The 24414-nt window shown below is 45.9% G+C and overlaps 1 protein-coding gene across 1 annotated transcript; it reads right to left on the reverse strand.

The window, feature by feature from the left end:
* Window positions 1-73: 73 nt before the first annotated feature.
* LRRC41 (leucine rich repeat containing 41) lies at window positions 74-24414 on the reverse strand. Its single transcript, XM_081323940.1, has 10 exons — window positions 24173-24414; window positions 23102-23188; window positions 21725-21795; window positions 15041-16244; window positions 13075-13326; window positions 12080-12244; window positions 11755-11853; window positions 10566-10688; window positions 2351-2426; window positions 74-359 (listed from the first exon to the last, which is right to left on the reverse strand). Exons 1-10 carry the CDS (start codon window positions 24282-24284, stop codon window positions 125-127), a joined length of 2424 nt encoding a protein of 807 aa, XP_081180066.1. The 5' UTR covers window positions 24285-24414; the 3' UTR covers window positions 74-124.

The following is a 24414-nucleotide window of genomic DNA, read 5'->3' on the forward strand; positions in this document are numbered from 1 at the left end:
AGAGGAATCTGAACACAAAACAATACCAGAAGTACTGTTTAGAACGGGTGCTTAAATAGTGTCTAAATCCCAATCAAAATGTTAAGCAGATTTATTAGAAGACACTCCCCATTTAAAGTACTTCTTACATTACACTGATGTAGTCAGCAAAGGCCTGTGATGAGTCCCATGCATCACTAACTACATTGCATATAGCTTTTAGTCTTGATAGGGCTTCTTGAGCAGTGGCAGCATCTTGGTCCAGCCAATTCTGATAGAGACACAGTTTGGTAAGTTTGACACATTCTCTGCATTCAGCTGTGTAACTTTCCAGCTTTTTGGTAAATTCCAGAAGCCCATCAGGCTTAATACAGTTGGAGCTAGAATTGAAATTAACAATACAGGTATTACTGTACCTCACTGCAATTTAATGACCTAGAACATGAAATATTCATCATAGTGGTTATACAGTAGTTAGCGATGTAACAGATTTTGTTTCTGAATAAAAATATGAATGATTACCTTCCATGGTTATATAACAAAAGCAGGATTTGAATTTTCTGACGAATTCAAACTTTCATGTACTAACTATACGTTCATACCTATAGTATGTCAAAACCTTTGTTCCCTGTAGGTTAATCATCTGTGCACATCATAAAAAAATAGCATGCATATAAATAATAAATTTTAGTTAACATAAAATTCTGGGCTCATAACTCAAGAGGCAGCCTGCATAAGCTCGCTGCCTTGGCTTAGCAGCAGCGAGAGTTACTTGGTGTCAATGCAGCAGACACTGAGCAGCATTGACAAAAGTGCCTGCTCAGTCCACACAGCGATGATGTTAAGCAACCCTAAGCCAAGGCAGCAAGACTGGGCCTTTTGCTCAGGGCAACAGGCAGGCAGTTGAGAATTGCACTTGGGGTTGACCTGCTCCTAAACCTCCTGCGCACAAAGAGCATCTCCCCCCCCCCCCGCCGCCACCCCCAAAAATAATTTCCTTCCTTCCAAAAATGGTTTAAATATCTATTGTGTTTTAGATCACACAAGACCCAGGATCACTGCTAACTTTATAAAATAAAATCAATTTTTAAGTTAGTATTAAAGCTTAATTAGTCAGAATACATACAGAGAAGGAAATAATGGCAATGAAATTTTTCTATAATGCTTTTTAATGCTTTTTTCATTATCAATTTTATAATTCTTTCAATACTAAATTCCAAAAGAAATGAAAACAAATGTTTGTAAAATATTGATCATAATCATCTGTTATAGGTGACTAATATATATATAAAATCTGTAAGCAGATAGATCCAGTTTGGTGGTTGTAATTAAGACACCTGGAGACCAGGAGAAAACTGCAGGGGGCAGTTGCTAGGGGTCAAAAAATAACCTGAAGTTGCAATATTTAACCTGGTTATGTGACATATTATACTTTCTGCTTTCTATACTTTAATTGTGAAATACACTCTGGGAATTGAAGTCCATATATATAGAAGACACCCAGGTTGAAGAATGCTATGATAGTTACAAGCCACTTGATGTGATTGACAGCCTAAGAAAGAAAACTTGCAGGAAAAAAAGGATTTTTTTTAAACTGGTGAAGTGATAATGGATGAGATTATGCAGCAACAAATCATTCCTGTATTTTTTTTAGGGAGAAGTTCAGATGACCTTACACTTTGCTCAGTTATTCTCCATGTGTGTAGTGTGTGAACTGTAACCATCCTATAAAAGGATTCTTTATCAGACTATATATTCCCAATTATCATCTCTTCTGACAAAGATGTTCAGTTCTGTAGTAAACCTCAACAGGTAAGGTAGCTTTCACTAATCCATCTCCTTGATTAATTAGATTTATAATTCTGAGAATGGTAAACCAACAGCTGGGAGGAAAAGAAATCAGGGAATACAGGGTACCTCAGTCCTCGTCGGTAAGCCATTCTGAAAGGCGTGCCAAATACTAAAACTTGACAGGTACTGAGAAAACCATGATTTATCACGCGACCTGCTATTTCAGCTGGAAGAAATAGTCAACATCAGAAAGTTCTTCCCTTTCTCCCTACTGGGAGAAAGACGAGCGCCAGGACAAGATTTCTGCTTCAAAAATGTGTTGAATACCAAATTTGAAAAGCTTTGAAGCAGTTGAGCGCCAAGATATGACTGTAATATTCTCCACAGATTGAAATTACGGTGATTTCTTCTTGCAAACTGACACTAACTATTGAATGCAAAAAGGTATTGAAGGTACCAGCTATTGAACGGTGGGGGGGGGGGGGGGAATGAATGAAAAAAGCATTGTTTCTCAGACTAATTTCATTGCTACCTTTTTTGACATAGGACTGCATGAGGTTACTTCTGTTTACATACATACCTTATGTCCAGATGACTGATAGAAGAGGATGAATCTCCAGCAAAAATGTCAGCCAGTGCAATCAATCTATGATTTCCTAACAATAGGGGAAAATGCCATTTAAAAGCAAAGCATGAGGGAGATGTCAGAGAAAGTCTAAATAATAGGAATATGACAAATGCCTTTTCACTGAAAAAATAATCCTTCAGACAAGGGTCTTCTGGGATGTTTCTAGGTTAGAATGTTTTCTGACAAAGTTTTTTGTACATTCCATGCTATAAAACACAGATTCATTACTGAAGATTTAGTAAACATTCTCCAATGGGGAAGAACATGAAAAGTGGCAGAAAAATTACTGGAAAGAATTCTCCTTCCATCTACCTTCCATTTGTAAGTGTGCTTTTTTCCTCCAAAGGTGCAGAGTAAATTAACATAAATTTCCAAGAACAAATCTCACTAAGAAATCATTAAATAGAACCTTTAGTAATTGGTTGAACTTCTAGGGACCATTTGTCCTTCACGATGCTATAGGAATTAAGTAGCTTCAACAATTGTATTAAAAAAGAAAAAGACCAGGTCCAGTTTTATTTCTCACTATAATAGTAATCATCTGGCCATTCATTTAGCAACAAACAGGAAGATTATTTGTAAATTGCATTTTGTAGCCAAGGTTTTCTCCTAAGGAAATAGATGTCAAATGCTAAGGTAAATATGTTTTAGCATCTGCCCAAATTGAAATAAAGTTGATTTATTTCACTTTACATATATGCTGAAAACATTTACATTTACTTTAATATTTGACATTTTATGCTGGAACTTCTCAACTCCTTTTGGCCTATATGTATAAAACTTTAATATATCAATTTTATTGGTATGTTTATTGCACTTTAAATTGCATATACCGTATATACTTGAGTATAAGCCGAATTTTTCAGCCCACTTTTTGGGCTGAAAAATTCCACTTCGGCTTATACTCCAGTCAACAAAAAAACTTACCGAGGACTTGTGCGCGGCCGAGGCTTTGGTGCTTCCGTGATCGCGCGCACCTCTCCCAAGCCACCGCCGTCCGAGACCTGCCGAAGTTTGGGGAGGTTTGGGGAGGTGCGCGCGCACCTCCCCAAACGGCAGGTCTCCGTTCCTCCGCGCCCTGCCTGCCTGCTTCTTTCTGCAGCGGAAAGAAGCAGGCAGGCAGGGCGCGGAGGAACGGAGACCTGCCGACGTTTGGGGAGGTTTGGGCGCCTCCCCAAACCTCGGCAGGTCTCCGTTCCTCCTGCCGACGTTTGGGGAGGTTTGGGCGCCTCCCCAAACCTCCCCAGGTCTCCGTTCCTCTGCGCAGACCTGCCGACGTTTGGGGAGGTTTGGGCGCCTCCCCAAACGTCGGCAGGTCTCCGTTCCTCCTGCCGACGTTTGGGGAGGTTTGGGCACCTCCCCAAACCTCCCCAGGTCTCCGTTCCTCCGCACAGACCTGCCGACGTTTGGGGAGGTTTGGGCGCCTCCCCAAACGTCGGCAGGTCTCCGTTCCTCCTGCCGACGTTTGGGGAGGTTTGGGCGCCTCCCCAAACCTCCCCAGGTCTCCGTTCCTCCGCGCAGACCTGCCGACGTTTGGGGAGGTTTGGGCGCCTCCCCAAACCTCCCCAAACGTCGGCAGGTCTCCGTTCCTCCTGCCGACGTTTGGGGAGGTTTGGGCGCCTCCCCAAACCTCCCCAGGTCTCCGTTCCTCCGCGCAGACCTGCCGACGTTTGGGGAGGTTTGGGCGCCTCCCCAAACCTCCCCAGGTCTCCGTTCCTCCTGCCGACGTTTGGGGAGGTTTGGGCACCTCCCCAAACCTCCCCAGGTCTCCGTTCCTCCGCGCAGACCTGCCGACGTTTGGGGAGGTTTGGGCGCCTCCCCAAACCTCCCCAGGTCTCCGTTCCTCCTGCCGACGTTTGGGGAGGTTTGGGCGCCTCCCCAAACCTCCCCAGGTCTCCGTTCCTCCGCGCAGACCTGCCGACGTTTGGGGAGGTTTGGGCGCCTCCCCAAACATCCCCAGGTCTCCGTTCCTCCGCGCAGACCTGCCGACGTTTGGGGAGGTTTGGGCGCCTCCTCAAACCTCCCCAGGTCTCCGTTCCTCCTGCTGACGTTTGGGGAGGTTTGGGCACCTCCCCAAACCTCCCCAGGTCTCCGTTCCTCCTGCCGACGTTTGGGGAGGTTTGGGCGCCTCCCCAAACCTCCCCAGGTCTCCGTTCCTCCGCGCAGACCTGCCGACGTTTGGGGAGGTTTGGGCGCCTCCCCAAACCTCCCCAAACGTCGGCAGGTCTCCCCAAACCTCCCAAACGTCGGCAGGTCTCCGTTCCTCCTGCCGACGTTTGGGGAGGTTTGGGCGCCTCCCCAAACCTCCCCAGGTCTCCGTTCCTCCGCGCAGACCTGCCGACGTTTGGGGAGGTTTGGGCGCCTCCCCAAACCTCCCCAGGTCTCCGTTCCTCCTGCCGACGTTTGGGGAGGTTTGGGCACCTCCCCAAACCTCCCCAGGTCTCCGTTCCTCCGCGCAGACCTGCCGACGTTTGGGGAGGTTTGGGCGCCTCCCCAAACCTCCCCAGGTCTCCGTTACTCCTGCCGACGTTTGGGGAGGTTTGGGCGCCTCCCCAAACCTCCCCAGGTCTCCGTTCCTCCGCGCAGACCTGCCGACGTTTGGGGAGGTTTGGGCGCCTCCCCAAACCTCCCCAGGTCTCCGTTCCTCCGCGCAGACCTGCCGACGTTTGGGGAGGTTTGGGCGCCTCCTCAAACCTCCCCAGGTCTCCGTTCCTCCTGCCGACGTTTGGGGAGGTTTGGGCACCTCCCCAAACCTCCCCAGGTCTCCGTTCCTCCTGCCGACGTTTGGGGAGGTTTGGGCGCCTCCCCAAACCTCCCCAGGTCTCCGTTCCTCCGCGCAGACCTGCCGACGTTTGGGGAGGTTTGGGCGCCTCCCCAAACCTCCCCAGGTCTCCGTTCCTCCTGCCGACGTTTGGGGAGGTTTGGGCACCTCCCCAAACCTCCCCAGGTCTCCGTTCCTCCGCACAGACCTGCCGACGTTTGGGGAGGTTTGGGCGCCTCCCCAAACCTCCCCAAACGTCGGCAGGTCTCCGTTCCTCCTGCCGACGTTTGGGGAGGTTTGGGCACCTCCCCAAACCTCCCCAGGTCTCCGTTCCTCCGCGCAGACCTGCCGACGTTTGGGGAGGTTTGGGCGCCTCCCCAAACCTCCCCAGGTCTCCGTTCCTCCTGCCGACGTTTGGGGAGGTTTGGGCACCTCCCCAAACCTACCCAGGTCTCCGTTCCTCCGCGCAGACCTGCCGACGTTTGGGGAGGTTTGGGCGCCTCCCCAAACCTCCCCAGGTCTCCGTTCCTCCTGCCGACGTTTGGGGAGGTTTGGGCACCTCCCCAAACCTCCCCAGGTCTCCGTTCCTCCGCACAGACCTGCCGACGTTTGGGGAGGTTTGGGCGCCTCCCCAAACCACCCCAAACGTCGGCAGGTCTCCGTTCCTCCTGCCGACGTTTGGGGAGGTTTGGGCGCCTCCCCAAACCTCCCCAGGTCTCCGTTCCTCCGCGCAGACCTGCCGACGTTTGGGGAGGTTTGGGCGCCTCCCCAAACCTCCCCAGGTCTCCGTTCCTCCTGCCGACGTTTGGGGAGGTTTGGGCACCTCCCCAAACCTCCCCAGGTCTCCGTTCCTCCGCGCAGACCTGCCGACGTTTGGGGAGGTTTGGGCGCCTCCCCAAACCTCCCCAAACGTCGGCAGGTCTCCGTTCCTCCTGCCGACGTTTGGGGAGGTTTGGGTGCCTCCCCAAACCTCCCCAGGTCTCCGTTCCTCCGCACAGACCTGCCGACGTTTGGGGAGGTTTGGGCGCCTCCCCAAACCTCCCCAGGTCTCCGTTCCTCCTGCCGACGTTTGGGGAGGTTTGGGCGCCTCCCCAAACCTCCCCAGGTCTCCGTTCCTCTGCGCAGACCTGCCGACGTTTGGGGAGGTTTGGGCGCCTCCCCAAACGTCGGCAGGTCTCCGTTCCTCCTGCCGACGTTTGGGGAGGTTTGGGCACCTCCCCAAACCTCCCCAGGTCTCCGTTCCTCCGCACAGACCTGCCGACGTTTGGGGAGGTTTGGGCGCCTCCCCAAACGTCGGCAGGTCTCCGTTCCTCCTGCCGACGTTTGGGGAGGTTTGGGCGCCTCCCCAAACCTCCCCAGGTCTCCGTTCCTCCGCGCAGACCTGCCGACGTTTGGGGAGGTTTGGGCGCCTCCCCAAACCTCCCCAAACGTCGGCAGGTCTCCGTTCCTCCTGCCGACGTTTGGGGAGGTTTGGGCGCCTCCCCAAACCTCCCCAGGTCTCCGTTCCTCCTGCCGACGTTTGGGGAGGTTTGGGCGCCTCCCCAAACCTCCCCAGGTCTCCGTTCCTCCGCGCAGACCTGCCGACGTTTGGGGAGGTTTGGGCGCCTCCCCAAACATCCCCAGGTCTCCGTTCCTCCGCGCAGACCTGCCGACGTTTGGGGAGGTTTGGGCGCCTCCTCAAACCTCCCCAGGTCTCCGTTCCTCCTGCTGACGTTTGGGGAGGTTTGGGCACCTCCCCAAACCTCCCCAGGTCTCCGTTCCTCCTGCCGACGTTTGGGGAGGTTTGGGCGCCTCCCCAAACCTCCCCAGGTCTCCGTTCCTCCGCGCAGACCTGCCGACGTTTGGGGAGGTTTGGGCGCCTCCCCAAACCTCCCCAAACGTCGGCAGGTCTCCCCAAACCTCCCAAACGTCGGCAGGTCTCCGTTCCTCCTGCCGACGTTTGGGGAGGTTTGGGCGCCTCCCCAAACCTCCCCAGGTCTCCGTTCCTCCGCGCAGACCTGCCGACGTTTGGGGAGGTTTGGGCGCCTCCCCAAACCTCCCCAGGTCTCCGTTCCTCCTGCCGACGTTTGGGGAGGTTTGGGCACCTCCCCAGGTCTCCGTTCCTCCGCGCAGACCTGCCGACGTTTGGGGAGGTTTGGGCGCCTCCCCAAACCTCCCCAGGTCTCCGTTACTCCTGCCGACGTTTGGGGAGGTTTGGGCGCCTCCCCAAACCTCCCCAGGTCTCCGTTCCTCCGCGCAGACCTGCCGACGTTTGGGGAGGTTTGGGCGCCTCCCCAAACCTCCCCAGGTCTCCGTTCCTCCGCGCAGACCTGCCGACGTTTGGGGAGGTTTGGGCGCCTCCTCAAACCTCCCCAGGTCTCCGTTCCTCCTGCCGACGTTTGGGGAGGTTTGGGCACCTCCCCAAACCTCCCCAGGTCTCCGTTCCTCCTGCCGACGTTTGGGGAGGTTTGGGCGCCTCCCCAAACCTCCCCAGGTCTCCGTTCCTCCGCGCAGACCTGCCGACGTTTGGGGAGGTTTGGGCGCCTCCCCAAACCTCCCCAGGTCTCCGTTCCTCCTGCCGACGTTTGGGGAGGTTTGGGCACCTCCCCAAACCTCCCCAGGTCTCCGTTCCTCCGCACAGACCTGCCGACGTTTGGGGAGGTTTGGGCGCCTCCCCAAACCTCCCCAAACGTCGGCAGGTCTCCGTTCCTCCTGCCGACGTTTGGGGAGGTTTGGGCACCTCCCCAAACCTCCCCAGGTCTCCGTTCCTCCGCGCAGACCTGCCGACGTTTGGGGAGGTTTGGGCGCCTCCCCAAACCTCCCCAGGTCTCCGTTCCTCCTGCCGACGTTTGGGGAGGTTTGGGCACCTCCCCAAACCTACCCAGGTCTCCGTTCCTCCGCGCAGACCTGCCGACGTTTGGGGAGGTTTGGGCGCCTCCCCAAACCTCCCCAGGTCTCCGTTCCTCCTGCCGACGTTTGGGGAGGTTTGGGCACCTCCCCAAACCTCCCCAGGTCTCCGTTCCTCCGCACAGACCTGCCGACGTTTGGGGAGGTTTGGGCGCCTCCCCAAACCACCCCAAACGTCGGCAGGTCTCCGTTCCTCCTGCCGACGTTTGGGGAGGTTTGGGCGCCTCCCCAAACCTCCCCAGGTCTCCGTTCCTCCGCGCAGACCTGCCGACGTTTGGGGAGGTTTGGGCGCCTCCCCAAACCTCCCCAGGTCTCCGTTCCTCCTGCCGACGTTTGGGGAGGTTTGGGCACCTCCCCAAACCTCCCCAGGTCTCCGTTCCTCCGCGCAGACCTGCCGACGTTTGGGGAGGTTTGGGCGCCTCCCCAAACCTCCCCAAACGTCGGCAGGTCTCCGTTCCTCCTGCCGACGTTTGGGGAGGTTTGGGTGCCTCCCCAAACCTCCCCAGGTCTCCGTTCCTCCGCACAGACCTGCCGACGTTTGGGGAGGTTTGGGCGCCTCCCCAAACCTCCCCAAACGTCGCGCAGACCTGCCGACGTTTGGGGAGGCGCCCAAACCTTCCCAAACGTCGGCAGGTCTGTGCGGAGGAACGGAGACCTGGGGAGGTTTGGGGAGGTTTGGGGAGGTGCGCGCGCACCTCCCCGAACTTCGGCAGGTCTCCGGACGGCGGCGGCTTGGGAGAGGTGCGCGCGATCCTGGAAGTACCGAAGCCTCGGCCACGCGCAAGTCCTCGGTAAGCTCCGGGCGGTCACTTGCTTCGCGTCTCCTGAGGGAAGGGGGGGCAACTGGAGCGGGCGTGTTTCCTCGCCTGCTGGGCGCTGCGATTTGCCCGGGGAACGCGCGGGCCCCGAATGGCAGCGTGGAGCGAGGAAGCGGACAGCCAGGGCTTCCCCGAGAGCCGCGGCCACACAGGGTATTCCTGTGTATTCAGGCTTGCAAAATGGCGGATCGAGCCTCTGCTGGCGGCGGAGGCTTGCAGAACGGCGGATCGGCTTATACTCGAGTCAACAACTTTTCCCAGTTTTTGGGGGTGAAATTGGGGGTCTCGGCTTATACTCGAGTCGGCTTATACTCAAGTATATACGGTAATCTTAATGAGATGCACTTCCTAAAGACCCATGGCATGACAGGTGGTTTAGCCATATTTTAAATTAATGAACTGCTACAGAAGTCCCTTTAAGCTGATATTGGCCAGGAGGTTTAAAAATGGGCCTGATTCATCATAGCGCCTGGGGTTCCAGAAGCAATACATTCCTCAGTTAACCATGCTAGCTGGGGGATTCTGGGACTTGGAAAGTCCACACATCTTAATTTAACAAGGTTGAGAAACACTGGATTAGTTGGTCTTTGTACAATCCTAAGTGACACATAACAGTCCATATTTACTGTACTTATTCCCTATTCCATTTTCTCTTTTTTGTGTGTATCACACCTTTTAGGCTGCAAAATCTTCATGAAAGAACTGCCTATTGTAGCTTTGGAATTGTACATAGTTGCAATATCCAGAAATGCTTTCACCATATTTAAAACAAAACTAAAACAAGAATCCCAAATCTCCAGCAAAGCAGACACCCACCACATCAAAGATGTCAATTATTGACAGTCAGTCCTTACCTCATTTTGCTACAAGCACAAAAGTTGTAATTTTATATATATATACAACCTGTTCTAAATTTAGTTGCTCTAATGTTATTGTAAAATTAGCAATAAAATAAATAAAACATTTTGGAATCTACATACACTGAAAAATTTAGCCAGTCGTAGGAAACAGAATAGCCTAGATTTGTCTATGGTGATTCTCAGTCATCCACTTTGACCTTGGATGACTGAGAATCTCCATAGATATTTATTTACCTATGCAGTTTGGGATGGAACACCGTTCAAATGATGCAGGAGTATGAACAGATTTCCAGAAAAAAATGCAGATTATAGGATGTGTCCCTGAGGGCACAGATAAACATCCAAATGGCCTCAATGACTCTCAGAAAGAGTACTAATGACCAAATGACTGCAAGTAATATAAATCTTTCCAGTCAGTTCTTCAGTCAGAACTGAAGAAGCTTCTTGGATGAGAAGCGAAATGTCTTCTAGCAAAACAAGGAAGCCCAGTTGCCTTTTGAAAGAAAGCACCTTAGGTCAATAGGCTAGATTCTTGAAAAGGCAAACGAGGCTGACATATAATCATCACTAGATGATGACCACAGGCAGGAACTTATTATGTCAACAGTCAAAGCTAAATCTGAGCCAAGAGCAGCTAGAGCACAGGTGTCAAACTTGCCATGTCACATGACATGTCGCGACATCGCGACTTTGCACTGCCGGCAATGGGGTGGGCACGGCTTTGGTATGATGAAACCGGCCCGCGGGCTGGCAGTTTAACACCCCTGAGCTAGAGCCTTAGCTCATTCTCCGCAAAGCGAAGAAAACACTCCTAGAAACTTGCTACATTTCCCACTACATACCAAGTCTATTTCCAGGGACTTTGAGGGTTGTTAGCGAAGAATTCTTCTTCATGGCAGTAATCATTTCAGTCAGAAGCTCAGCTGTACAATTTTCAAACAGTCGGCAAAAAGAAAAACTGATCTCTATGGGAAAACCAAAACCTAAAATTAATGTAGGTGTTCCTTCTTCCTTTGATTCATTAGGTGAAGTCAATCGGTAATTGAATGGACAATGGACAAAAGTTGGAAAGATATATTAGATGATGACTGTACTTGTCTAACAAAAACAACCTGTAAACCTCTGACTTAACTTTGTATGTCAGTAGCATACGGCATAGGGCAGCTAGGTTTGCCACACAGCCATTGTTTTTTTCCTTCCATAATGATGTCAGCTGTGGTGAAGTAGCAGTTTGCATTCATGCAGACAGAGCAGGGGGGAGTGATATTATTATTATTATTATTATTATTATTATTATTATTATTATTATTATTATTATTATCATCATCATCATTATTATCATTACCATTATTAATGTTAGAAGGGACCTTGGAGGTCATCTAGTCCAACCCCCTGCTCAGGCAGGAAACCCTATACCATTTCAGGCAAATGGCTGGCCAGTCTCTTCTTAAAAACTTCCAGTGTTGGAGCATTCACAGCTTCTGGAGGCAGGTTGTTCCACTGGTTAATTGTTCTGTCAGGAAGTTTCTCCTTAGTGCTAGGTTGCTTCTCTCCTTGACTAGTTTCCATCCGTTGCTTCTTGTCCTGCCCTTGGGCGCTTTGGAGAAAAGCTTGACTCCCTCTTCTTTGTGGCAGCCCCTGAGATATTGGAACACTGCTGTCATGTCCCCCACACCCTTCTCTTCATTAAACTAGACATACCCAATTCCAGCAACCGTTCCTTATATGTTTTAGCCTCCAGTCCCCTAATCATCTTTGTTGCTCTTCTCTGTACTCTTTCTAGAGTCTCAACATCTTTTTTACATTGTGGTGACCACATTAGGCCTTCATTAATTCCTGCTCATTTTTTATTCCACCCATATAGTTGGAAAGGGGGGGGATCTTCTCTAAAATGAACAAATTCAATATCTTAGCCACATTTATTACTTAGGCTGTCCCATACAAAACTGATAAATCTCCACAAAACCATTATTTGTGATTACATGCAACAGTGGCTATACGATTAGAATAGGAAAAACAACATAATTATACCTTGAAGAATTGGGCTCTGTAGAATAAGGAGGACTTCTTTTGAATGTTCAGAAAGGTTGACATCATGAAAATTTAGTTTCTTCAGGTTTGGGTTATATTCTACCAAGATAAATAAGAATTTATGACATGTCTTGAAACTTTTCACCCATTAAAACTTTCCTCTTTGGTAATGTGAAACAAGCAGATGATTTCAAACATTTGGTCAAGTATCTTTTACAGCTTAATTCTGGCCATGGTTTACACTGCTGACAAAGTGTTTAAGATGTTAATATTCCTGTTAAGTGTTGCTTTTTAGCTTACTGCAAGCAAATAACTTCCATCATACCTTTGAGGGCTTGCAGGAGTAGCCAAACCTCTTGAGGATAAGAAATTGCAACACTGTCTAGAGAAAAACTCTTGAGAGACCCTGAAGCTTTCAGTACAGGTGCCAGAAGACTTGTTTGAAGAGGTTCTCTGGGAAATCTGATCTCAAGCTGCTCCAGGTAAGTCTCTAGGTAAAAAGGTGAATATAGCAAAAGAGAACTACTCACAGGCTGAAGTTGGCAAATATGGTTTGAACAAAAATTGCAAACTGAGATCAGCCTAGTTTGTGATACCGACTTGGAGGGATTTCTCAGTCTACAACATGTCAATTCATAGCAAATCATAGTCTAATTGATCAAAAAGAAATCAGTTAAGGAATCTGGGTCAGAAAAGGAAGCAGTCATAGCAGCTCACTTCCAGTCTTATGGTAAGTATCAAATATCATATGGCCTGAATAGTGTAAGGGGCAAGAGGGACTCACTCCAACTTTGCACTGAATTCATAAATCCCCCCCCCTTAAAATACAGTCATTATCTATAACAAGAAACTTCAGAGCATTTCTGGAAAAGTGAAAAACTTCAATCTCTCACCAGAACAATAAAAATGTTTTTGTTACATAATAATCTTACATGTCAAAATGAATTAAATAGTTGCTAACTTATGATCAAATCATTTTAATTTCTGTTTCATTCTGCAACCATTTCTGATACACACACACATACAAATACGTATTCAGTTTTGAGGCCAAATTTGGAGCAACCTTGGTGGTTCATACACACACACACACACACACACACATACAGTTTTGAGGCCAAATTTGAAATCCACACCCAAGCATATGCTCTACTGATGATCTTTGGCCCCACCCATTTTATCAAGAAAAGACTTTTAGCAAGATGGCAAACAAGAATCGAGGTATTCTTTAAAATATAGCAGCTCAGAAATATGACTTAATTATTCTCACATGTAAAACAAAACCTGCTGTAGATTAGGTGACGCTGAAGTTCTATGTTGTACCTGGAATTTTTTCTACTAAGGATGATGAGCCCATGTCTTCTTCCAGTCTATTCCACTCGGCTGCAGTTTTGAGATCAAAGCTGACCAAAAGCATCCGAAGCAATGGCACAGCACTCAAAAGAGAATGGACAAGATTCATACATGGAACATGGGCAAACATATCACTGATGCGTACTACACGGAGGCAGTAATCATTGCACTGAGAAAGAATTCGGAGTCCAGAAAGGATGCTGAAGATACCAAGGCCTAAGCCTGAAGAAAAATTTTAAGAGGAAAAAAGAGAAATTGAAAATATGCATGCCTAGCAAAATTACCACTTGGTTTCAAATAAGTGTACAATATGTTTTAGATATTTGCAGAATAGGCTGATAGACTTGCTCTAGTCTTCCAGAATATATTATATCTTAAGAGCTCAGAAACAGAATTGGTGGTTTTTCAGTAATCAGATTCTAGTTGCATTTGTATATGTAAGGTTACAGGTTTTATCAATCAATACAACACTACCTAGTGTTAAAATCTCTCAAATTTGCTTTAATTTCTCCAAGTCATTTTTTTTTTATGCCTCTAAGTCAATTTTGAGTCCTAGTGACAGTTTGGATAAGACCCTGCAGTTTCTTGACATTTTCAGAAGTGGTTTGCCACTGCCTGCTTGAGAAAGCCACCAGCTGACTTTACACCTTAGATAGGACTAGAACTTCCAATCTCCTAGTTTCTAATCTGTTCTTCTACTACATCAAACCGAATTTCCCAAGTCATAATACATGTGGCTTTTATGGGATTTCTACAATTCAAAATTAATTCACCTGATATTTAGATATGAATTAACAAAGGAGTCTTGGATAAAATATTCTAAAATGGTATGGATATACAAGATTGCAGACGGAAAACTTTTTTTCCTGAAGTTTGCATTAGGATAATTTTGTTCATGCACAGTAGACACTTTAGGTTTGCCTTCAATATACAAGGCAATCTGAATCTGATAAGAGTATTTGGACACTGAATTTGGGCTTTATTATTTAAAATTAACAAACATTTGTACGTATACGGTCAGATCAAAAGCTGAACAGTCTGCCCAAATTACCTGAAATTATCTGCTGTTTTTTTACCAGTTCAAATCTCAAGTACAAATTAGCAATGTCTCTAAGCTGGTAACTTGAAAGAGGCCTACTGGAACTTTCTGAGCTAACAGAATATTACCTCTTGGTTGGTGGTATTATGATTCCAAATATCAATTGCTGGAGAACAATGACAGGACAGGATATACAGGTAGTCTTTGAGTTGAAAAAAGTGACTTGACTATTTTTGATACTTATGACCACTGCAGCATCCCATGGTCATATGATCAAAATTCTGATGCTTGGCAAATGGTTCATATTTATGATGATTGCCGTGTCCCAGGGTCATGTGAGCACCTTTTGTGACCTTCTGATGAGCAAAATCAATGGGGAAACCAGATACACTTAACAACCGTTTTATTAACTTAACAAACGCAGCGATTCACGTAACAGCTGGAGCAAGAAAGGTCATAAAACGGGGCAAAGCTCACTTAATAACTGTCTCGCTTAGCAACAGCATTTTTGGACTCAATTGTGGTTGTAGGTTGAGGACTACCTGTATCTTCACCAACCTGTATCTCACGGGCATCGAGTCTGCCTTTATGAAAAACAAAATACTGGATTAAGAAACTCTTGCCCTGTTCAGTAGGAGTATTCCTACTTCCTCAGGCAGTGCATCCTTTTCTAAAAGCAAATGTTTCTCATAATATATTTGAATACTGGAAAACACATGTAAAGAAGCTGTGGGCATCCAGATGTCAAATGTTAAAAATTACATCATTCTGGCTGAATAGAATGGATAGCAACAGACTTCTAATGAGTTCCAGAAGTTGCTGCTTATCCACTTCTGACTGCAAAGATTCTACACAAAGGACTAATATTTGCAGGCAAACATTTAGTTTATCACTTACCATTCAAAGTAAGAATAAGTTTTTCTAAAGCTACCCAAGAGCCCAACAGGTTACCAAGCATCTGGCATGTATTCTTGGTCAGTGGGACAGAGAATATTTCCAATGTGGATACGCTTCGAAAATGGCTAATTGTCTTCAATGAAGTGATCCCAATAGTTCGGGTTCCCCCTAAGGAAACCTTATCAGTCACACTAGAGGCCTCTGCTGGGAAAGAGGATTCATTATCAAAATGTTCTTCGTTGTCAACATTCCTTATTTTGTGATAGAATGCCATCTCCTCCTCTTCCTTTGCAATTGTGAAGACAAAGTCATACAGGTCTTCCATCTCGGTGGTGACATTGCTAGTTTTCTGATGGATGCTGTGCTTCTTTGTTATTACAGCTTTGCGCCTCTTCGGAGATTTTCCCAAAGCAAGGCTGCCTTGAGATGGATTTGTTGGGGAAAAGCTAACAGATGCGACTTCATCACTAAAATCTTCTGAGCTAGCATTGGGTGGCCTATGACTTTTGAAGGAACTGTTACCCAATTGGCAGTCTGATGGTTCACTAAAGCTTTTATTGCTGGTTCTGAATCTCTCTCCAGCATCTTCAAAGCCCAGAGAAAATTCTTGAGGCACACTGGGCAAGATTTTCACATTCCTCAACTCTTTATCACCAAATTGGCCAGATGCTGCTGTAGGAAACAGTTGGTCTGAACCCAAAGGAGGCCTACATTCCTGATCCAGCTTTTGGCTCTGTACAGTCAATTTGTCTCTACACAGATGGCAAAATTCTGCATTCATTAATGTCTTACTAGGATTCCAAATCCCAGCACTCATTTTCAGAATGAGAGCTAGAAGTGCTGGGTCAGGATCAGGCCATGAATACATAGATAGGTAGTTTATTGCCCCATGATGAATTAGACGATGAAGTAATAAACTCAATTGATGTCTAGTAGACAGATTGGTGGAAAGGAGGTGACGGAAAGTCAGAGTTCTAAGTGAAATAGCCAGGTTTTCAAGGACACACCGATTGTGTTGAGCCATCAGCTCTGAGACACCCTCAAGCATATTGTAGATAGTAAGCTCAGATATATGCCTTGAAGTATATAGCAGGGGCAAAAAACAAGGATCACTCAAGCTTTGATGTGACGATACATCCAAGATCCCGCGCAGCACATTTGAGAAGAAAGTTTCAAGGAACTTCTTCCTCCAACATTTGATATTCTGTAATCATATGGAAATAAATGCAAGTTGATTATATTTAGGTATACTCTGGAAAAAATACTTCAGACTTGGATCAGAGGTATATTTCTGGGTTCATACCTGAACAACTGATTACTTTTTAAAATTTAAAAATTTAAAGGTTTACTTAGGATTACATAAATTGGCTAAATCAGCAGTAGATGCTATGCTCATGAGTCCACTACTACATTCTGATAAGTTGGCTAGCCAGGTTGGTGATCCCATTCTTTTGAAATGCCCTTCCAGAAGAGGTGGGTCTAGTTTATTCTTTGGTGATTTAAAAAATGCTATGAAAAGCCCAGGATTTCTGATGATTTAACTGAATATTGTTTTGCTCATCTTTATTTTTAAAAATTGATTGTAACTGCTGCAGACTATTTGAAATTCTCAAGGCTGTAGATAGGTAAGATAAGATAGGATAGGATAAGATGAGATAAAAGAGAGCTGTTGGAGGCCCAGCCGATCCGAATCCGACCGGTTACGACTAAGGTCATTTACGAGAACTTATCTCGCAGCGTTGAGGGTGGCTAGGTCTAACCACTTTGCCACCCTCATCGCGTCCGCAGATAATCGCCCGGCCGCCCTGTTTAGGGTGACTCGCTCTCTCCTTAATCAGGAGGTGAGGGAGGAACCCTTGCAGGGTCGAGCTGAGGAGTTTAGTCGATTTCTGTCGGACAAAATCGCTCGGATCCGGACCGGTTTGGACTCCGACTGGGCAGAGTCTGACGAAGAGGATACGGGCAGCCTTGTCGATTTAATCTGGGAAGAGTTCGATCCTGTGACTCCTGAAGAAGTGGACAAGATCATGGGGAAGCTGAGCACCACCACGTGTTTGTTGGACCCGTGCCCCTCCTGGCTGACTTATGCAGCCCGGGATGGGACACGAGGCTGGCTCCAGGCAGTGATTACTGCTTCTTTGAGTCAGGGTAGTTTTCCCGCCGCCTTGAAGGAGGCGGTGGTGAGACCCCTCCTCAAGAAGCCTGCCTTGGATCCAGCAATTTTAAACAACTATCGTCCGGTCTCCAACCTTCGCTTTTTGGCGAAGGTTGTTGAGAGCGTGGTGGCGCAGCAGCTCCCTTTGTTCTTGGATGAAGCTGACTACCTAGACCCGTACCAATCGGGTTTCAGGCCCGGGTACAGCACGGAGACGGCATTGGTCGCGCTGGTGAATGATCTCTGGCGGGCTCGGGACAGGGGTTGTTCCTCTGTCCTAGTCCTTTTAGACCTCTCAGCGGCTTTTGATACCATCGACCATGGTATCCTGCTGCGACGTCTCAGGGGGTTAGGAGTGGGAGGCACAGTTCTCCAGTGGTTCTCCTCTTACCTTCTGGGACGTTCGCAGTCGGTGTTGGCAGGGGGGCAGAGATCGACCCTGAGACCTCTCATTTGTGGAGTTCCTCAGGGATCAGTTCTCTCGCCTCTCCTGTTCAACATCTATATGAAGCCGCTGGGTGAGATCATTCGTGGTTTTGGAGTTTGGTATCACCAATATGCTGATGATACCCAGCTTTTTATTTCGACCCCAAACCACCCCAGTGATGCCCTCGACGTGATGTCCCGTTGCCTGGAGGCGGTCCGGGTCTGGATGGGGAGGAACAGGCTTCGACTCAACCCTGACAAGACTGAGTGGCTGTTCGTGCCGGCATCCCGGGAAATTCCGATTATTCCATCATTGGCCATGGGTGGTGAGCTATTACCCCCGTAGATAGGGCCCGCAACTTGGGGGTCCTTCTAGACTCACAGCTCTCTTTGGAAGAGCATATTGGAGCTGTGACTAGGGGGGCCTTTGCCCAGGTTCGCCTGGTGCGCCAGTTGCGGCCCTATCTAGACCGGGATACCTAGCGCACAGTCACTCATGCGCTCGTGACCTCTCGTCTAGACTACTGTAATGCTCTCTACATGGGGCTGCCCTTGAGGTCCACCCAGAGACTCCAACTGGTGCAGAATGCAGCCGCGCGAGTTGTCTTGGGAGTTTCCCGATACTCCCATGTTACACCTTTGCTCCGTGAGCTGCATTGGCTACCGGTTGCTCTCTGGGTGAGGTTCAAGGTGTTAGTTATGACTTACAAAGCCCTTCATGGCATGGGTCCGGATTAGCTATGGCAACACCTGCGGCCGGCGTCAACTTCCCTCCGTCCAGTGCGCTCCCACAGAGAGGGCCTCCTCAGGGTGCCGCCGATCAAAGAATGCCGATTGGTGACCCCCAGGGGGAGAGCGTTCTCTGTGGGCGCGCCAGACCTTTGGAACCGCTTACCGGTTGAGCTCCGGATGACCCCCGACCTTCGCTCCTTCCGGCGCGATCTCAAAACATTCTTTTTCGAACAAGCTGGCCTGGTCTGACGGGATGGGGTTGGGTTTTTAAAACTAGTTTTAACTTTAATATGTATTGATTTTATGGGCATGATGTTTAATGGCTTTTTAATTTTTGTATTCGATTTTTATTGTGTATTGCCCTGTTCACCGCCCTGAGTCCTTCGGGAGAAGGGCGGTATAGAAATCAAATTATTAAATTAAATTAAATTAAATTTATTGTTAATTGTTTTACTGCGGGCACAACGCCCGCTAATTTTCTAAATGTTAATAAAACCTTACTTGGGGGGAAAAACTGACCGATACCTGTTCAGAAAGTACACTTTTTTATTTATATTATTTCAGATTATCTTGCCCAGCAATGTACTGTACCTTCACAGAGTGCACAAAAAAAATAGGATGGTTTCGGCCTGTTTGTTTTTCATAAGGCATTTGTAGTGGAGAACAGTGGGCTATAAGCCAGGTCACCTGACCCATGACAACCAATAGAGGAAAAGAAGAAGGCTCTGTCAAGTTTGGGGTGGGAAGAAATTGGTGCTTTTTGTGAGGGAGCTGGCTGAGTCTTGGATGAGGGGGTGATTCCAGTCAGGCAAGATTAAAATTTATTATTAGATTTTTATTATCTCTTCCTTTCTCTTTATTTATTTATCTGCCATACTTACTGCTCTTGCCTATTTTCTCAACAACACCAACCCTGTGAGGTGGGTTGGTCTGAGAGACACTAGCTGGCTTTCATGCCTGAAGCAGGCCCAGAATTTATGGTCTCCTGGTTCTACTTAATTCCTGGAATTGATCAGTTAGTTGCCTTTTTCCAAAGTTTTTATTTGCTTCCCCCTTTGGTATTTAGCCAGATCTAGGGTGGGCCAAGGATTTGCCTTAAAATCCTCAGAGAGTTGGCGTGGAAGAAAGAAACAGGCTTATAGAAAAGAGGGGGGGTGGGAGCAAGGAGACCTATTTTTTCAATTTTCATTTTCCCCCTGAGGCATGGGGATACCTCAGGCCTGAAGAACCTCAGAGAAGGAAAAAGAGGAGGGTCTTTCCCCCTTATTACAGCATTGGAGACTAATTCTAATTTTGAGCCATATGGTTAGGCGGGCTCTGCCCTGCTGGGTTGTGATTTTAGTCTTGACAGTTGTGATTGTTGTTAAATGATGGTGACTGGTTTTTAATCCTTGCATGCCATTCAGAATCACCTTTAGGAGACAGGCAGCCTTACAGATTGTATAAATGAATGAATGAATAAAGTAGATATAGCATCATTACTCTGAACAACAATAGATGGAAGGCCTGATAGACTGACTGACTGACTGTATGTATGTATGTAACAAATAAATAAAGTAGATATGCTGTCATTCCCCCGGAGAATAACTAACTGAAGGAAACCCTGTGGAATTTTGGGACCAGAGCAGTTAACAGTTAAACAGACACTGTGTGTAAGGACTTGGTGGAAGTAAGTTTCAAAGTCACCGTCAGATGGATGCAGAGATCCATCTATCATATTTGGAACTGTGACTCCTCTGTCAGAATATTTGACAGAGGAAGAGTCTACAAAGGTGTGTAAGAAAAAGGCTATTAAATCCAAATGTGGATTGGAAAAGATGGAGGAAAAACTGCCTTCAAAGATAGTATATAGTATATACTCTTTTTGTTTAGAATTTGGTTCAGACCTACTGACTTGCTCTTGTTCCTTTTTTACCTGTAACTAGTGTTAAAATTTCATGTTCAAAAAGGTTTTGCCCGCCATACTGTAGAGATAATTGTTCAAAAAGGTTTTGCCCGCCATAGAGATAATTGATTCCTTGTTGCAATTATGGTGATAATAGTTTGGGACAGGATCTTGTTTTCTATTTCTTTCTTAGCATTTGACTTTCAAAGATCAGCTGCATTCCACTGCAGAGTTCATATCTTTGAGGAAGAAATCTGGTCTCAGAAGCATTTATTTGCTGCTAGAGTGGTCTCAGGAGTGAATCTAAAGCAGAGGTCCCCAACCTTTTGGGCACCAGAGACTGGTTCTGTGGAGAGAGGTTTTTCCACAGACCGGAGGGAGGCGTGGTTTTGTGTGCTGCCTGCATCTTGCTTTGCTTGTTTGTGTGGCCTGGTTGTGGCCTGGTTGCTGACGCGGCCTGGTACTGGTCCACCGACCAGGGGTTGGGGACCCTCGATCTAAAGGTTTGGGTGATAGCAGTATATCTTGTTAGAGAATTTAGAGATGGGATTAGGCTATCTCTAGATTTTAAAAAATTGAATTCATGACAGTTATGGGGAGCCTTGAAACCTAAAAGTCAATAGTAAAAATGTTACTTCTGAAGATAGCCTGATTTCGCCATAGAAACCATGATGCAGTTATATTTGCATATTCTTTAGCATAAGAGTTTTGGTAACTTTGTCTTGCATTTAGCCTATTTGCTAGTTAGGCACCATGCTTGATTTATTGTTTTACAATTGCAAAAGAAAATACTCATTTTTTTACTATTGTCTGGTTATTTTGTGTGCTGCCTGCATCTTGCTTTGCTTGTTTGTGTGGCCTGGTTGTGGCCTGGTTGCTGACACAGCCTGGTACTGGTCCACCGACCAGGGGTTGGGGACCCCCAATCTAAAGGTTTGGGTGATAGCAGTATATCTTGTTAGAGAATTTAGAGATGGGATTAGGCTATCTCTAGATTTTAAAAAAATGAATTCATGACAGTTATGGGGAGCCTTGAAACCTAAAAGTCAATAGTAAAAATGTTACTTCTGAAGATAGCCTGATTTCGCCATAGAAACCGTGATGCAGTTATATTTGCATATTCTTTAGCATAAGAGTTTTGGTAACTTTGTCTTGCATTTAGCCTATTTGCTGGTTAGGCACCACACTTGATTTATTGTTTTACAATTGCAAAAGAAAATACTCATTTTTCTACTATTGTCTGGTTAATTGGGACAACCATTGGGCAATAAACAAATGTTTGGAAATTATTATTTTTGTGACAATATACAGAAGAGGAAATTAAAGCATAGCAAATATTTGAAAAGCACTGAAGGACTGAAGTGCAAAATTTAAACAAAAACAGCTATGGAAAATCCCTGTACAAGAGATTCTATGAAGTTAGCCATAAAGGTAAGGCATTATCCCATTTGCTATATCAATTTTACAGTTTATATCTTTAACCCACCTCTAATCTAGAAGGTCTTGTTTTCATGATGTCAAACCATAGCTTGCACCATATTGGTTCAGTTGAGAGTCCTACAGAAATAAATAGCATGTTTAAGGTAAATATTAAATTAATGACTTACATTAGTTTTACAACAATAGTTGTGCAGCTACTGATATATGTGTTTGAAACAAAGGAATTTTGCACCTATATATACATATCTGAGAATACATCCCATTGATCTCAAACAGGTTTACTTCTTAATAGACCAGACATGCCTAAAATTGTAATGTAAAAATATTTATGCACACACACACACACATACATGAATATCTTTAACAAATCTGTAGATGTTCAAAGCAGGAAATCACACAAGTATGTTGAAATATTGCTTTAAAATTTAACCTGCAAATTTGCACATTTTGATCTTATTTTATTGTATCTTTTGATGTTTAATATTGTAGTATCACATGTTAGATCATACTTGTCTAACTGGCTACCATTCAGATGGGTTAAGCTATTGTTATCATCCCACAGAAAACGCAGTTAAGAGAAGGATAGGCAAAGTGATGCCTTTCATATGTTTTAGCTTAATAACTCATTTAAAGCAGCACTAGCCTAGAAATCATGAGGCTGCGAATTCAAGCCCTGCCTTAAGCACAAAGCTGGCTGGCTTTCCCTCAGCTCTAGGAAAAAAGCAGCGTCAACCATTTCTGATAATCTTGTCATGAAGATTGCATAAACTTGTCTAGGCAATTCCAGGAGTTAATACTCTGAAGGCATACCCACACTGTCTAGCCAAAGATACTCAGAACTCAATTCTGAAATATCCAAACATTCCAGATTCCTCATCCCTTTAGAAAAACCTAATAGCTTCTGCAATGATTGGTGAAAGCAAGCTAGAACTGTTTCCAGCAATCATATATACCATAAATAGTGGTAAAATACATTTGTAACATATGAAATGAGCTCAGAGTAAACATTTAGACAGGATAAGATTTAAGTGACTAGCCAATGAGGTCCCTGCAGCCAAATATTTGAATATTATAGAATTATAGGAAAGCAACTACTCATTTTCTGTTTCCTAAAGTATAATTTGTGCTCAAAGGTTCTGATGAAATTATTTTGCACTTACTGTAACTTACAAAAAGTGAGCATCTTATCCTGGTCTAGTTGGCGTCTGGCTGATATAAACCTGAACTCAGTAACATAGAGAACAAACTGCACATAACCTCCTTGAGAATAGATCTTTTTGAAATCTATACAGATCAATCAATAACATAGTTCTGCCATGGATGAAAGTGGAAACTATATTTCCTAGGATAGAACACTTACGGTATTGGTCACCATCTGGCCTTCCTTGTTACTTCCTCCCCATATGAAATAATTGTAACTGACCTTTTTTCACAGCAATCTCTTCAATTCTTTCCAGATAATAGATGTTCAATAGAGGCAAGATACCCTGGAGTATAGGACCTGGAAGTTCTTTGGTGGGGGAAAACCAATATAAAAATGTATTTTAGTGACAAAGGAAGTGGTTTAAATGAATTGATACAAGCATATTTAGATAACGCTTATAGTCCAGGACTGAAACTACTGACAGAAGGTTCTTTACTCCTACTCCAGTTTTTTTTACACTTACACACAAACTGTAAGCAACGATCAAACCATATTCATTTTAAAAACAGTTTCAGGACCTTTTCCTCTACCTTGTGAATGTAAATATTAGAATATAGCTATTATACTAGTAAATTATAATTTTTCCTTTACTTCCATTATTCTCTATTACCCTGTATTTTTTAGACAACAGTATATCTCTTTTGTATAAGCCTCCTATTGTTTCTATTCCTTCTTATATTGTGTTTAACAAGAAAAAGGGTTTAAGGGAAAGATTTATCCAATGCTTTTTATCTCATGATGCTAGGAGCTCTGAACCTGAAAGTATGTCACTATATTATAATTCCCAATGCTTTTTTGTAAAAGAAAAAGGTGCCGGAACTCACAAGGTTCCATCCAAAAAAGGTGCCGGAACTCCGTTCTGGGCATTCTATGACAAAAAAAGCCCTGATAATTCCTGTCTAAATATGACTTTAGCTTTCCAGTCTAATCAATTCCAGTCTATCTAGTTCTGTAAATGGATATGGATTTCCACCCTACGGGAGAATGTACAAGTAATAACAACTGACATTTATACTGTCACTGTATGCCTGCTACTTTACTCTAGAATCCTTTCCCATCTTATCCAGCAGGATTGCTACAGGATTTTCCTTCCCGATTGTGGTTGGAGCGTCTCTGTATATTGCCTATTATTGTGCATGCTAAAGAAACGTTTTAAAGGCATCTCAACAGCTTTACCGATCCCTTCAACCGGGCAAGAGATTTTTCCTTGTCAAAATATATAGCAGAGATCTGTTTGGCTGTGGGTCACAACGAGGAGAAAAATACGGCTGATCCCCTCCTCCATCTTACCCCAAACTTCTTTTTCAACATGTCCCATGATGGAGCTGACTACCGCCCCACATAGCTCAAACAGGCGGAGGGGATTCTCACTGCCGACTTCTTCCCCAGATTTGATCTCCATATTCTTCGGGCGGCAGGTCTGCTATGTTTTAAAAAACAAACACAGAAACCACCCATCCTTTGAGTGACGCCATCTTGGGAGGTCACTTATTGTTATGCGGACGTGTATGATGCTGCCGTGCTGAGTAGGT

This window comes from Vipera berus (genome assembly GCF_964194415.1).
Source record: "Vipera berus genome assembly, chromosome: 3".
Lineage (NCBI taxonomy): Eukaryota > Metazoa > Chordata > Lepidosauria > Squamata > Viperidae > Vipera > Vipera berus.